The sequence below is a fragment of the Microtus oregoni genome, unplaced genomic scaffold (genome assembly GCF_018167655.1).
Source record: "Microtus oregoni isolate MIOR12 unplaced genomic scaffold, Mior012 000022F_ref0000154, whole genome shotgun sequence".
NCBI classification, from domain to species: Eukaryota; Metazoa; Chordata; class Mammalia; order Rodentia; family Cricetidae; genus Microtus; species Microtus oregoni.
The window spans coordinates 34,681,412-34,698,199 of NW_024543081.1; the positions used below are offsets into that span (position 1 = coordinate 34,681,412).

At 40.2% G+C, this 16,788-nt stretch overlaps 1 protein-coding gene across 1 annotated transcript in view; it reads left to right on the top strand.

The window, feature by feature from the left end:
- Positions 1-6,256, top strand: part of Mrpl13 (mitochondrial ribosomal protein L13) — a 29,686-nt gene extending 23,430 nt beyond the window's left edge. The window contains exon 7 of the mRNA XM_041672498.1: positions 6,013-6,256. Within this exon, the coding sequence (XP_041528432.1) occupies positions 6,013-6,034 (22 nt within the window). The 3' untranslated portion in view covers positions 6,035-6,256. The remainder of the gene's footprint in view (positions 1-6,012) is intronic.
- The last annotated feature ends 10,532 nt before the right edge of the window (positions 6,257-16,788 follow it).

Here is a 16,788-nt window from a genome sequence, read left to right on the forward strand (position 1 = left end):
TGATAGGTTTACCTTTATAAGTAACTTGACCTTTTTCCTTTGCAGCTCTTAATATTCTTTATTCTGTATGTTTTGTGTTTTGATTATTATATGGCGAGAGGAAGGTGTTTTTTTTTTTTGATCCAGTCTATTCGGTGTTCTGTATGCTTCTTGAACCTTCATAGGAATATCTTTCTTTAGGTTGGGAAAGTTTTCTTCTATAATTTTATTAAATATATTTTCTGGACCGTTGAGCTGTACTTTTTCTCCTACCCCTATTATTCTTGGGTTTGGTCTTTTTATTGTGTCCCAGATTTCCTGAATGTTTTGTGATGAGAATTTGTTGGATTTGCTGTTTTCTTTGATCAGTGCATTTATTTTCTCTATGGTATCTTCAGTTTCTGAGATTCTTTCTTCTATCTCTTGTATTCTGTTGGTAATACTTGTCTCTGTAGTTCCTGTTTGTTTACCCAGATTTTCCATCTCCATCCTTCCCTCGGTTTGTATTTTCCTCATTACCCCCATTTCATTCTTCAAGTCTTGAACCCTTTCCCTTACCTGTTTGTTTTTTCTTGTTTCTCTTTGAGAGATTTATTCATTTCCTCTACCGTTTTGTTTGTCATCTCTATTTCTTTATGGCAGTTTTTCACCTCCTGTTTAAAGTCGATTTCTTCTGGAGTAGGGTGTTCAATTCTTCTTGTTTCAGGATCCCTGGATTCTGGTGATGTCATGTTGCCTTTCAGGTTGTTGGAGGAATTCTTGCATTGGCGCCTGCCCATCTCTTCCTTCAAATGGAGCCAGGAGAGGCCTGGTGTCTTGGTCCAGTCTTTGCCTTGACTGACTCTCTGGGTGGATCTCCTCAGTATAGGAGCAGGAACTGTTCCTGTCTGGATAGAACTCTTCAGCACTGAAGCTGAAGGGATGCCTGGTATCCCCCTCTGAGTGGATAGCCCGTCAGGATAAAACTCCTCAGCACTGAAACAGGGATGCCTGGTAGCCAAAGACACCGAGGACAAAAGGGCTAACGTGGGGAGCAGCGCGGGGTCGAGTAGAACACAGGAGACCCTGCAGCACAAGCTGGAGGTGCCCATGCTTTCTTGTGGGGACCTTCATGCCTGCCTGGCAGGCAAACACTCACCCCTCTGGGTGGGTAGCCTTAGTGCAGGAGCAGGAAACTGTTCCTGAGCCAAGGCCCGGGCTTTTCTTTATGGGTCATTAAAGCCGTGGTCTTTTCTCCTAAGTTATACAACACACGGTAGCTTCTATTGCCAAAATAATAAATGATACACATTTACTGAAATTTTATCATGTGTAGGTATAGTAATCTTTTAGCATAAACCATTGAAAATGTAGTTTTCTCTGTATATTAGAGCTGGCATCAGGTTCTGATAGTTTTTAGTGCATGAAAGGCATATGGCCAGGAACAGCTTCTTAGACACCTGGCTCTGCCCAGCTGCGGGACTGAACCCTGCACTGTCATTACTGCGATAAGGAATAGACTTGAGTTAGACGTAATCTTAATAATCTTACATTTCAGTAACCACAAGTAATTGCCCCTGCTGCCTATACCATTGATGTTGAACACTTTGTAAATTCTAGTAAATTCTGTATAGTTTGAGGCAAAATTGAAGTATCACAAATACCATTCAATTCAGTGCACTGAAAGTAGAATTTCTTGTTTTTGAATGTTCACCTTTATGAAATGAACATTTCTCTCCTTTTGAAAGAAGAACTTCAAATAAACTTTTATTTCACTAAAAATAGCTGAACCAAGAATATAGTCTTACATTGGAATGTAATCATTAGAGATAATTCAGGATCCATCTGATGGTGCGTCTGCAGAGACACGACTGAAGCGGGTGGCACTGGGCCACACCAGGAGTGAATGCCCTAGGAAATAGCATCCTTTGCGCTTTTTTGTATCCCTGGTAATGAAAATTATATGGGGACTTTTTGTTGGCTTTTGGAAATAGAGAAACTTATAAAATTTTCTTTTCAAAGTTATAGCTTTTCCACAGCAGTAATAATTGTCAACCAAAACATTAAACCAGCAAATGATTAATAGTTTGATTTCATCTTTATTAAAAACTATCAATTGAGATTTTATTTAAATCAGTGATTCTCAGTCTGTGGGTCACTTTGGGAGTCATATGACCCTTTCACAAAGGTCATCTAAGATCATTGGAATACACAGTTATTTACATTACTGTTATTAACAGTAGCAAAATTACAGTCATGAAGTAGCAACAAAAATTTTATCTTTGGGGGTCACCACAATATGGGGTTCTGTACTAAGGGTCACAGCATTAGGAAGGTTGAGGACCACTAATATGAGTTGTTCCAGTGCTTACAAAGGTTTTGTTCTTTCCTTCCTACTCTCAACATACGCTAATGCACTTTTCCTAGTTATTCTTTAGTCATTTTTAAATAGTGGTGGGAGATAAGAGATGAAAGCTATTGATAATAAAATCATAGCTTTTTACTTAGAATTTCTCCTTATTTATGAGAAGAAATTAACAATTAGCAGGGCTATTCTTTCTTTTCACTTTAGTTGCCTGAAATTTTAGCTGTCAAGTGGACAATTATTTTAATACTTTCAGTAATTATTTCCATAATTGTTGCAGTTTTGCCAGCATATTACACAACTCCAATAATTATATACTCTACGGTACTCTTGTTAAAATGGAAATTTTTTCTGTGTAGGCTAAAAATAAAACTTGGATCATTGTAGACTTTAGTTTTGAGTTTTACTTAGTTCTGTAGGTGCTTTTATTTGGAAAAACTGCATTGCCTTTTAATCCCTCACTTGTTAGTGATGCTTTATATTAAACAAAATTCACCTTTATAGAGAAACTGAGTGGAAATTTTGAGCGTCTTTTGTAACAAGTCTTTCTCTGGCCAGCCAGCTCCCAAATAATGACATGCAGACTTCTTAATTATTAAAGCTAGGGCCGTAGCTTAGCTTGTCCCCTTAGCTCTTATGACTTAAAGTAACCCATTTATATTAATGTACTTTTTACATCATGGCTTTTTATCTTTCTTTCATCTTGCACCTCCTGATTCCTCTTCCTCACTGGGTGGTGACTCTGCTCCTTCTCAGAGTTGTTTCTCTGCTTGGAAGTCCTGCCTATACCTCCCATTTAACTCTCTATTAAACACTTATAGTGACACATTTTCACACAGTGTACAAATATCCCACAATATTTCCCCATTTGTCTGAATAAAAAGGAAAGGTTTTGACTCAAATTCAATAAAATTATATACAATAAGAAAAATTATATAAGAGTTACATTCACGCCAAGGAGTGGTATCACACGCCTTTAATTCCAGCTCTTGGGAGGCAGAGGCCAGCCTGGGCTATAAAGTGAGTTCCCGAACAGGCTCCAAAAAGCTACAGAGAAACCGTGTATCAAAAAACAAAACAAAAAAGTTGTATTTACAATGTCCAGTTGGTTTGCATTTGTCAAATTCAGAGAAAATACTTCATTATCTAATTTATCTTGTTAAGTCCAAAGTTTTATTCCTAATTTACTTTCTATCCTAACTTGTATTACCAACCCAAAACTATCTTTTTAGACCTCAAAACATTTTTTTAGATAAACAACTGTAAGCTTTTATGTTTCTAAACCTTATGCACTTTATAAAGATATGTAATTTTCTTTTTTGAATTTGATAACAAGGAAAACTGTGAAGCTATAACGATCTATTCTTTAATTTCATTAGAGACCCGAGAAGAATATAATATCACTTGAGTAAACAGGAAGTGCATAGCAGGCAACTTCCAAAACTATAGAAATGACAGAAACATCTGGATGCATGGGCAGTCAGCCATGGTTTCTCTCCAACTTTGAGGCATCCATCTTTAGTATACAGGCTAAAGAATATCACTTTGCTATGAAACAGGAATTTTGAAGGACTGTCCTACCTTGTCTTGCAAAATTTGGTAGTCTCCATTGTGTCTTGCTTGTCCAGTTTGGACAGCATAATGACTCTGGTCGAGGGAAGGGTAGTTTTTTATCTGGTAGCTTATTTTGCCACAATGAACACAAACTCCATATGGAGGTTCTTTATCATCCTTTTTTTTTTTTTTTTTGAAGTAAATTGGTGATACCAGGAACAGACAGGTCTCACTGTCATGAAAAGCTATTAAAACACCTTAAATGCCATGTTCTGTAGGTCTCTGAAGTGTTTGAAGACTACTTCTCTATCTAAAATATCTCTGTTTAACCTGGAAAACATATCTAGCATGACTACAAGTTTGATTATTATAGATGAATACTAACCTGTATTTCTTAATTATACTTTACATTTTTAAATGAACTACATGGGTATACCATAAACAAGAGTAGAAAGAAACACATATACCAGTATATTAAGCAAAAATAACCTTAAATTTGTTTCAATATACAAAAATCCATACTACAGTAAAATATTTGAGATTAGTAGGTTCTTTTTAGTTTGAAAGTAGATTCATTAATCTACCCTTTCATCCTATCATTTCTATATCCTCCTTTTTTATCTTTTTAGAAAAAGATCCCTAAATTTAATCTTCTTTGCTTAATTTTTTTTTATCTGACCATGACTAGTAACAACTTGTAACTGACCCCCCCTAAACAATGACGAAAATCCATAACCCACTGAATGACATTAAAGCAATCCATTCCACCTCTTGGGAATGAGGTTTTCTATGTCTGGACCTGGCTTTACTAAGCACCTGCATCATTCTCTGAGTGTGTGAGACAAATCTTATAGTGCTCTCAGCTACCACGCAGCTCAGCTTAGCACATGGCACTGGCTACTGGCTCCCACCCACAGATAGCAGTCAAGAGCTGCATCTGCATACACTACAGCCTGCCTAAGTGACCACACGACTAAGAAGCTATGTCTGGCTCTGTGTAGTGTGTTTGGAACTTTTCTTTTTAAGCTTTCTCAGGTCCTGTGTGGAAATATGTGCCCCCATGTTGGACACCATATTTAACGAGTCTTTCTCTGTCCTATAGCCAGCTCCCAAATTATCCCAATAATAGCCCAGTATTCTTGTCTATGTTAGCCACATGGCTTGGTACCTTTATTTCAGTGAGGCAGTCACATCTTGCTTCTTCTGTGGTGGGCTCACAGCTGCAGAGGAATGGGCTAATATAAGTTATAAGAGTTAATAAGAAGCCTGAGCTAATGAGCCAATCAGTTTATAACTAATGTAGACCTTTGTGTGATTTCTTTGGGACTTAACAATTTGGGTAACCAGGCAGGACAGAAACCCCGTCAACATACCTTGTCTAACCCTGTAAGGAGCAGGGATCCAGGTTGGCAGCTTCAGGGTTTGCTATAACTGCTAGCTATAGCCTGGTCATGTGTTGTTTTCCCACAAGACTTAATTTGCTGTTCCTCACAGTCAGGAGCTATTAGCTGAGCTTAGGGAAGACGGAGCTTTCCAACACTGCTATCCAATTCCAATGAGTCCATCCCTGGTGTAAGCCATAGACCTGGGAATTTATAGTGCTGCAGTTACTTACATGAGGCCTTCTAAGCAACCGTTCTTCTGGAGAGGAACAGATCAGCAACAGTTGTTAACATAGAAATCTATTTTAAGTGAGGGGGGAAAAAACATGACTTTGAGTTTTGTTGTTATCTTGTTTCTTAAAAGCACATACAGCATGCATCCTGAGGTCAGAGGACAACATGTGAGCGTCCTATTGCTCATGCCCTGGTGTGGGATCCAGGGGTCAATCTTAGGTCGTCAGGCCTGTGCACCAGCACCTCTACCAGCTGAGCCTGAGAAACTGAGCTTTTTAAGTTACTAAGTACATAGGTGTTCAGGCACAGAGAGAATATGGTTTGTGTCCTAGAGTGCTCTGAAATTGCCCCCTGCATTTTGTGATACTTTGGTTTGAATGTGTTCTAGAAATGCTGTCATTAGGTACTTCTCAGTGAACGATCACTTCCATTTTAAAGGGGAAAAGTAATCTTTCTTCTACAGCCTGGAGAAAAAGAAATAGATTCATGAAGAAATAAACACTGTTTTTTGTCTTTCAGACCTGAAGATTATCGACTGTAGGAAAATGGAAATGGTCAAACACAACAGCAAGAGACTGAATACTTCATGAGGAATTCCCATGACCAAGGACAGAGAGGAAACAGCACTTGATCTTGCTGCGTGGACACTCGAAGTCAGACCTCAGCAGGAGATTGCAGTAGAACGTATTACTTTACAGAAGTGTCTTATAGAACCTGATTTAAATGGTGTAAATGTTAATAAAATTGCTTACTTAGTTATCTACTCAATATGTCACAGCTTACTGAAAACAGCCCCCGTACAACATGCAGTTTAAGGAGCCAAACATCCCCATCTGTGTGTGTTTTCTCACCAGAGTACTGTTCTTGTACCTGTGAACAAGGCCCATCCTCCGTGTTCCTTTCTTTACCTGTTATATCTATCTTACTTCCTGTTCTGCCAAACTCATCACTCTGGCTTAGTGCAGTAGTGTTTACTCTAATGAGTATACGCTGCTGTCATTTTCTCCTGTGTCCTACATAGCCAGTCCTGTTCTTTATGGTCTTAGGAGATGCTAGAAGGTGTAGGAGGTGGGGGCCAACTCAAGATGAGATTCCTCTGTTGTGCCTTTCATGAAATATCCCCCATGCTGCATTTGGGCTTCTTGGTAACTTACTCATGCTTTCGTGAGCAGCTCCAGTGAGCTCATTGGTTCAGCAAACCATGCACAGGTAAAATCATTGTTTTGGTTTGTTGACCTGTTAGGTTAGTCAGTCTTACAGAATCTTCAACATATCTGTGACTCTTTTTTCGGGAACTTCTTTGTACAGTTCCCCTATTGGCCAAGCATCATTTTGTACATGTGTGAGCCAGTGTTGTTTTATGTCCCATGGTGCTAGGGGGGCTGGGTATTAGGCTCTGGTAAAGATGAGGCTGAGTGGGCTGGAATGCAGTCTTTAGGAGAAGGAAACAGTGAAGCCAGTGAGAAAAGACACCCTTGATAATATTCTCAGCCATCATTCTCTGGGTCTGCATCTTATTTCATACTGCATATGTCATAACATTTATGTGAACACATACCGGACATCTCACAGCTAAGTAGTGAGATTCATTATGTCTCGTTTGTAGTTTCATTGAAACTAGGCTCAGCATTTTTTCAGTCATTTAGGAAAATATATACCCTAAAGTTCTCAGACTAAAATATACACCAAAATTCTCAGACAATTTTTAAAGGATTAAAATATAACAATTTAAGAAATGTATGAGTAAGAGAAGGAATGTCAAAAGGGTTTGGTTTTAGTTACCACTCAATTACTGATGTAGTTGAAGGAGAGCGTTGGCCAATTCTGGAGTCTGCATGGATATGTGCTCAGAAGGAGCTAGCTCAGTTTGAGGGAAGATAGATGAATCCCAGAGTCTGTCTTGTTTAGGCCGTAGCACAAGAGGTCCTTAGAAGCACCTACAAGGGTCTTTGTATCCAGGCTGAAGGAACTCTATGATGTGATACCTTCTCCATTGATAACAGCACCTGGTTTTATCTTTCATTCATTTAGTTCTTCATTGCCCAGAAAGTCACTGTGGAAAGACTAGCCTATTCTGAATTGCATAATCATTTGTATGATTCTGTAATCCTGTGCAGTGCCATTTTATAGCAGAGAGAATTCAGATAGCTCTTTGCCCAGCCATCATTTTATAAGGTGATAGCTGATTTCTTTTTTCCCCAAATAGATCCTAGATTAGAACTAATGGGAATGTATTTTAATGAGAAAGCCAAGGGCTTTAGTCATTTATGCAACTGATTTTTTTATAGTTCCATTTGTTTATTAATTAAACCCAGAAGATTGACAATCATAAGCACAAGGAAAATTCTGCAACAAAAAGTCAAATTTTATAAAAAGATTTAAGTGTGTGTCCATTAAGATGACTTTTACATCACTGTAATTTAGCAAAAATGCTACAAGAAGGGAAAATCAACAGAAATTTCCCTGTTATAATAGTGACTTTCTGGCAATCACAGCTAAACCATGAGAATTGGAAGGATATAATGCATCAAGATAAGCATTATCAACACTCAGGAATATACCAATTGAGACCAAATATCATAAACATGGTTTAAAATACCTTTAAGAAGCACAATGCGTAGTGATGAGGCGAGCAGGCCTGCTTTTCATCCCACCCAGCTTCCGCACAGCTAGCTTTACACCTGAAATAACACACAAATTGTATTCATTTAAACACTGCCTGACCCATTAGCTCTAGCCTCTTACTGGCTAACTCTCACATCTTGATTAACCCATTTTTATTAATGTGGTGGCTTATTGGGAAGATTCGATAACCTACGTCCATCTTGGGCCAGAGCTTCATGGCCACTGCCTCACTTCCCTTTCTCCTCCCTGCATTCTGTTCTATCTTCCCCGCCTACCTATGTTCTGACCTATCAGCCAAGCAGTTTTCTTTTATTAATTAACCAATGAAAGCAACAGATAGAAGACCCACCTACATCAACAATGTAAGAAATTCTAAGTTACTCATTCAGGTAGCCAGTGGTCAGTGGAGATGATCATCGCCAGCATCTTTAGAGTTCATTGTTGTATTCTCAGGTGAGGCACGTGTTCGCTGTGAGAAATGTGACTCTGAGGTTCACCTCCACTTCCGCAGAGCAGGAGCGGTTGGGAGTCCCTGGACAGAGTACTTTTCCTCCATCAGCATAGTCTGCCATGTGCTATCCTTTGATGAAACCATCAGGTTTTCCTTATCCATCAAGGTAGACTACCTAATTCTGAGTGTTTAGTTATCATATTTGAAAGACCATTTTATGGGTCCATTTTTTTTTAATGGAGATGGCTTAGATACTTACTTCTTTGGATGCGAAGTACTTATTTCTAAGGAGATAGTGGATGTTTTCCAAAGGAGTAAATCTTAGAAGAAAGAACTTTAGTTGTCCATATATTAAATAGATATATTTATCCATTAAAATTAGTTCCATTATCATTATTTAATTTGGTAAGAATGTTCCAAGTAGGAGAAATTCTCTTTAGAAAATTATACCTAATGTTAAGGCAATGGGTATCTAACAAGTAAAGGTTTTGCCTAATGAAAAACACATATAAGATGTACAGAAACCTAATTTAAAGTTTTAAATGTCTCATTTAGTAAAAGGAAAATGCCCTGTTTTTCTAAGCCATTTTTAAAACATTACTAAGTATCAGTATAATTTTTAAAAAAAAAATTTATTGTAAACAGAATCAAGCAGTTTTATCTCAAGATATGGAATTTTGGCCTTAAATTTTTTAATAATTTTGTATTATAAACAGCTTATCAGTTATAATCCTGCCCATTTCCCTTGTTTAGTGCTCATAGTCTATAGCATTTTGATCCTCTAACATTTGCATTCAGCTCCATTTTGGTACAGTTTCCCTTAACATCTAAAGTCTCTTTTATAATCAGAAGCATTTTCCCTTTCATCATCCTTTTCCAAAGCTATATTGCATACTTCTAAACTTTATATCTTTTTTTACTTGATAGTTTTCTCTTTATCATTATTATTGCTACTTTATAGAATTTAGAAGACATCTTAAAGATAATTTTAAATAAAAATTTACGTGAAATAAAATTCTAATTAATATATATATATATATAATTTTTAACTTAGAGCCTATTTTGGAAGGGAATCCTTATCAAGATGTATAACATTATCTGTCATTGTTTAGTGAAACGTTTATCTTATTACTCTGATGATCCTGAGTAATAAGATACTTGTTGGACAAAAACTGGATCAAAACTTGATTAAGGTTTCCTGAGTTAACCAGGACCCTATTGAATTTATTAAATAGATTCAAAGTACTTTATGTACAAAGCACTATTTATGACTTTATTTAGAAATGTCTACTTGTAAGAGTATTACCCTCTCTGCCAGTTCCTAAACCTGAAAAAGAGGTCGGAGAGATGGACCAGCATTTAAGAGCACTTTCTGCTCTAGCCTAGAATCCGAGTCCCAGCACCCAAGCCAGTTCCTGCAAGAGTCACATTTACCCAACCCCAACAGGCTCAGCCACCTGAAAGATGCTGGATAAACCTGGGTTGGAGCAGGAGTACCTCACTATAGTGCCTCCCAAATGAGCATGGTGACAGGATGTCTGCCAGTCACCCCATCGTCTTGGGGTTAACCAAGACAGCAGGAAAATCCAGAAAAGGCTCCATGACAAAGCAGGCATTTATAAATCTTTAAACTTCACTAATTCTAGTTCTTCCACTAACTAAATAACTATAGCTGGAGAGACTGAGGAGTAACCTCTCCTGGTCTAGGTGAGCTGTACCTACAGGATGCTAGTAATCAAGGAATGCTGTCTTCTTCAAAGGCGATTGGAGAGTAGAGTTGGGTTGTTGTTTGTTTGTTTTTGTAAGATATAACAGATTCACTAGGTTTAAAACAAAACAACACAGCAAACTGCCTCCAGTGCTTTCTGCTTTTCATCTCTGCCCTTCCAAGCTGGAGCTAGACTCCGTCATTCGCCATGCACCTCTTCTCCTATACTGCAGTTGACCAAGTTTAGCCACCTTCTAAGAAGGGGCAAGGGGCAGCCAAGAACAAGGCTAAGTGTCAGGACTCTCCTGGAAAAAATTCCCTTTGTGGGACAGGACAAGTAGTGAGATCAAGACCTTCAGAGCTTAGAAGACCCAGAGGGATTTTCAGCCAAGCTGTGCAAGGTGAAGGTGGAATCTGAACTGGATTCCCTCTTTAGGAAAGTGTCAGCTTTCCAAGACAGAATTAAGGCTTCATGCAGCGCACGCCTGTCTGTGCTCTATGCGCTACCATTCAGTTCCTGAGCTTCAGGCAAGGGGCTGAAGTTGAAACATACAAACACAGAGACAGCACAGATAGAAAGACAGAGACAGGAACCTCTAGTCACTGGTAAGAAGCCCCCTATTCAATAGCACCATGGAGGCTTATATACCCAAAGGTCAAGTGGGCCAACAGGTGAAAACCTTATCCTCTGATCCTCAAGGCCAAGGCAACCTGTGCTCGTGAAGCAGAGCTGGTAAACAACTTTGACATAGCCTTTAGTAACTCAAATCAGAAGGAAAGTAAAGATCTCTAGCAGGGAAGAGCAGCTGGAGGCCAGGACTCCAAATGGTCCCAACAGCTTCATGTCAACATAGGTATGAGCACCTGCAGAGATAGCATTCCTCTACTCTGCCCAGGGCATCTGCACAGAAGGCCAAGTAGTTTAGCAGCCTCACTGCTGTTTGGGCTTTACCTTGGAAGAATGGGAATCTGAGATGGCACCAGGAAAACAGATGGTGAGCTCCAGCTCAGGGCCAGTTTTTAGTAGGCTACCAGCCAGTAAGTTTCAGTATGTGTTTTTTACATGAAGGAAGCTTTAATAGAATCCCTGAAGAGACAAGTGTTTGTAACCAAGCCATTTGGATGACAAGGTACTCTTTGATTTCAAACAAACCTGACTCGGCTCTGCTTTTGCTACCTTCAAGGCTTCAGTTGCAAAGTTAATTCCTAGTAAGCCCTGTCGGACAGTGGCTTGAGAAGACGGTTGTGTTGTGGGGGGCACCTGTGCTTTACAGGCTGCAGGAGCTGGGCTCCACACCTCAGGCTACACGAAACCCTTGCAAATAGATCCTTTGAAATTCCGCTGCCTTTTGGCTGCTTCTGCAGCAATCACAAACCGAGAGGAGTCTGTCCAGCTCTTCAGAGGGAAGGCAAATTCACAGAATCCAAATAAAATATTTGGATAGCTTGTTAAAACAATATTGCCAGCAATTTTTCCCATTAGTACACTGTTACCCGCATGGTGTGGAGGCAGAGCCAGGAAAACATGGATAAAATGTGAATGCCCTTGTTCTTCAGAAAGTTGACCTAGAAGTCGAAACTCTGAAGTGCTGAGTAAGCAGCATGCCAGTCTGTGCCGTGCTACCTTTCTGCTCGGTCATCCAGGCCGCATTTGTGACCCAACACTCACTAACCAGAGCTGTTTGTAATTGCCCGAGATGCATATGTAACTGAAATAGTTCCTTCTGCTATGGACACCTTCCTCAAGTGAAGGCAGGCAGGTAATATAAAATCATAATACGGAAATCAAACCTAAGTTACACATTTACATAGTAGACTTTAAGTGTGAGATCTCTCAGCTGTCACCACAGTAACCCTACATAATGGCCACCCCAAAACAATATATTTTATTCATATATGCATGAGACACAAATGGAGTTCCACTGACTGCAGCTAGGCTTAGCGGGCACTACTGCACCATTTAGCATAGATTCAAGTCTTGTCCCTGTGTCCCTGGTTATCCTTGCATCAGCCTCAGGGAAGGCAGGAAGGGAGATGAGTAAGCTGACGCTTGTCAAACCCACTGTGGTATGTGTGTTAGCGTCCGTTGACTGTTGTAGGTCACAGTCATGGGCTTGGGAAGTCTTCTAATGGGATGAAAGGGGTGCAAAGGGTGGATGGGTTTGTATTTAATTTACCCAAAATGAAATAAGAAGGCTAAGAAGCATCAAGAATGTCACAAGTAAGGCATATTACAATGCACAAGAACATTTGAGCGCAAACTTCAAGAAGGGACATTATCTGGGAAAAGAAGATTCAAGGCATACAGGAGTGGCTAGTGCAAGCACCCTAAGGTGGGGCACATCCAACATCTTCAGAGAACAGAGGTTGAAATGACCAGCCATGAGGCAAGTAGTGGAGACAGAGTTAAGGACTGTTGTAAAGCAAAGTAAGAACTTTGAAGCAAGACAAGACTTACCTCGGAAAGATTGTCATGGCTGAAGGATCAATCAATAATTGACTATAGGAAGCAAGGACAGAGCAGAGAGACTTGTCAGAAGCAAAGGGAGGCATCTTGGGCCAAGGTAACAGCAGAGGGAGGGGGAGAAGCGGCTAGACCAGTGAGATTTGGGGATGAGGAAGATGACTGTACGTTGATCCACCTTTACCCTCCTGGTAACCCAAAGCTCACCTAGAGCTTTGCCAGGGTATACTATTAAGAGGAAAGGAGGAAGAGAAGGAAGCATATCGATCAGGCCATACTAACAGAGACATGAGCAAGGTGTAACAGGATCTCCTCACATTCGACCTTGCACACCGTGTGCTGTCCCTGAGTTTGACATGGTTCTGAGTCCTAAACTCGAGGCAACTGGGGCAGCATCGGGTGCAGCCAGAGGCCAAGGCAGCAGACTTATTCACTTGCCTGGAAGTGGCCTGTGAATATATCAGCTTAGAATTGGCACTATACAGAGATGGACTGCATAGCGCAACTTAATAAAGATGTGTCTGTGTATTTCTGTGTATCTGTGTGTGTGTGTGTGTGTGTGTGTGTGTGGTGTGCGTGTGGTATGCTAGTTGCAATCTATCAATGCTGACAGTCCTAACAAAGTAAACTCGGCAACAGTGTTGTCCGCACATCCCCCATGCACACAATTCTATTCTAAGCCCTACAGGAACTAGAAGGTGAGAAACTCCAGCCCTCAAAGAGAGCTCCCAGTGCACATAGGACTACTGACTTGAAAACAGAATGTGAAAGTTTTAAGGAAGCACCCCTGCGAATCATGAGGACGAATATTAGCGGCAGTTCCGTGACCCAGATCCACCATTGTTGGAATAACCTATATTTGTGTGGTGAGCTATCATTAGAGCTCTACTAAAGAATTCGTAATACATTATTTGAATTATTACAAAAGAAAATTGAGGGTAGGGAAGAATGGAATGAACAGAAACCATGCTGAGGAAGGTCTCTGAGGCCCTGCCTGCCTCCGATTTTACAAGGTAAAGTGCTGGGGCCTCATTTTATAGTGCTTTTTAAAGCGCTAGAAAACTAAAATGGTGGTGCCCTGTGGCTTTGAATATTGGTTAATAGCAAGTCAAGTTTAGTTCCTAAGCTATTTTGGCAATTCCCAGTTCCTGATTATCACAGCGTACACACACATCCATGAGTCAATCTGTTATATCGTAGATGGAGAACCAGTGGGAAACTCAGCAAAGTCCTCTCCCTTCAGTTGGTCTCTTGTTTCACTGATAGGGACTTCTTAGTCCCTGTCACTAGCTTCTCTCCTTGTCCCTTAAGTGCCATGATCTCTGAGGTTCTGCCCGGGTACCCACATAGACTCTCCTTGGTCAGTTACGTCTACATATGCATTGTTAGCTGTTAGCATGTAATGAAGTCTATACTTCAGATCTGCACAAGCCTCTGCTGAGATTCAGGTTCGTCTCTGTACAAGCCTCCTCTCCTGAGATACAGGCTTGATGGAGGAAGGTCATTGGCTAATAAAGGCACTGCCCTGGCCCATTTTATTGGTTAGAGGATAGGTGGGAGGAGTAAACAGAACAAAATGCTGGGAGGAAGAGGAAGTGAGCTCAGAGACTCGACCGCTTTCCTCTCAGGAGCAGACGCCTGAGAGAGATGCCATGCCCCTCTCCCGGGATGAAGCTCTGACCCAGGATGGACTAGGCTAGAATCTCCCCAGTAAGCGCACATTGAGGTGCTACACACAGATGATTAGAAATGGGTTAAATTAATATGTGAGAATTAGCCTAGAAGAGAATGGGCCAAGCAGTGTTTAAAAGAATACAGTGTCCGTGTAATTATTTTGGGGCATAAGCTAGCCGGGCAGGGGGCTGGGGTGTTGGGGACGCAGCCCCGCCGCCGCCCCTTATTATTACATATGGCGCCCAACGTGGGGCTAAATCCACTTAAAAAACCTGAGAAGGCTTAAAAATAAGGGAGAGAGAGTTTAACAGAGATTTTTGCTGTTTGTTGGTGGCATGCTGTAGAGAGATTTCCTGATTCAGCAACAGTAGCAGAAAAAACGCTGTGTCATTTTAAAGCGCAACTTCCTGGGGCTGTGTCGCCATTGAGATCTCTGTCTGGCTCCTGCGGGAGACAGAGCTTTTGACTAGAGCATTTGGAGTAAAGTGCTACGATTTGTTTGATGGCAACTAGACTCGCTGTGTTCTCGGGTCTGCTCTGCTTTTTAGAGGCAAGCATGCGCTTTCTTCTAAGAGAAGCTTCCTGACTCAGCTTTAGCTGCAAAGCCTGCAGCTCATTAAGAGGTCCTGCCACGAAATGCTTAAACGGTGTTGACAAAAAGCTGAACACATGCTTTTCGGTTTTCAGCCATAGCAGGAAAAAAGCTGCGCCGTTTAAAAATGCCAGCTTTCTGGGCTGTCCTGCCAGGACAAACTCTGACTCTTTTATGAAGGCGGTTTGTGCGGTTTGCAAGCACAGGCTGCTGAAGCTCGCTTGCTGGGTACATCCAGTACCTCAGCCATGAGGCTGGAAAGCTAAGGAATGGGCTGGATCCAGCCGGCAAAGCCACGCCTTTAATCCTACTGAGATTGCTTGGTAAATTAAAGATTCATGTGGTCAGAAAAAGAGAGATATACAGTAAAGAGAGATTCAAAGACAGAGAAAATTTCTGAATGGTTTAAAGCGTGTTAAAAATATATGCAGACTAAAAGTTGAAGTTCTTAAAGTAAAAAAAAAAAAGGAAAAGAGTTGTTGTGTGTGGTAGCACACGCCTTTAATCCCAGTGCCTAGAAGGCAGAGGCAAACAGATCTCTGTGAGTTCAAGGTGTAGTAGCTTACACCTTTAATCCCAATGCCTGGGAGGCAGAGACAGGTGGATCTCTGAGAGTTCAAAGGCAGCCTGTTCTACAGAGTTACTTCAGGTCAAAGATACAGAGAACCTGTCTCAAAAAGCAAAGAGTTAAAAGTAAAAATAAACAAAATAGAGGTTAAAACACAGCTGCACAAAGATGGAAAATACACAGAGAATTTTGATACTGTATGCTATTATGCTCTCTTTGAATTGTTTAAATGCTGAGGAAGGAGAAACAGATGCTAAAAGATATTTATTTATAAATACTGCTGAACTAATCCAACATAGATATTATGAATTTGGATCTAAGGATATGATACTTTGGAAAGGAGTTTCTTATTTTGTTTTCACAGAGGATGAGACACTGTTCATTTCTTCTACTCCGATTTGGTATGATGGACCATGCCCTCCTGAAGGGTTGGTGTGAACACCTTCAGAAAATTGCTTCGCTCAACTGCCAACTGAGATGAAACTAGCACACAGGTTATACCATGAAAGACCTAATTAATGACGCCCCCATTCAGCAGGAAGCAGTTTGGAGAGAAAAAACTGCGCCCATGTTCCCAAATATGGTTTATAAACGTTCTTTTACATTTAAAGGGGGATATGATATAGATATGAATAATTTGCATTAGTATAGATTTTGCTTTATTGATAGAGATTTAAGGTCAATTTCTGTTATATGTATATGTATTTCTGATATTGATTAAGGTATTGTGATTGTGTAGTTCATTTAAATATGTACTGTATAATTAAGAAATATAGGTTGTTAATGGATAATCATTGATAATAGTAAAGGTTGTAGTCATGTTAGTTAGATTTTCTAGATATATAGAGATATATTTTAGATAGACATTCTTCATGTCTTTTAAAGATTACAGAATAGGACATTAAATGTTTTAATAACTTAGGACTTTTCATGACAATGAGACACTCTGCTCCTGGCAGCACCAATCTACTTCAAGAGGAAGATGGGCATCGAAGAGGCACCTTATGGAGTTTAATAGCCATTTGGACAAGAAACTGCTCTTGCCTGGACTATTTCATAAACTGGACACAGAGAACCCACAGAGGGAGGACTACTGAACTTGCCTAAGGTGAGATGATCTTTTGGGGTTCCTGATTCATGAAAGAGTCTGCGAGACATTCTGGAGGACACAACAGATAGTGACTGAACTGACTTTGAATTTTCCTGCTTTATG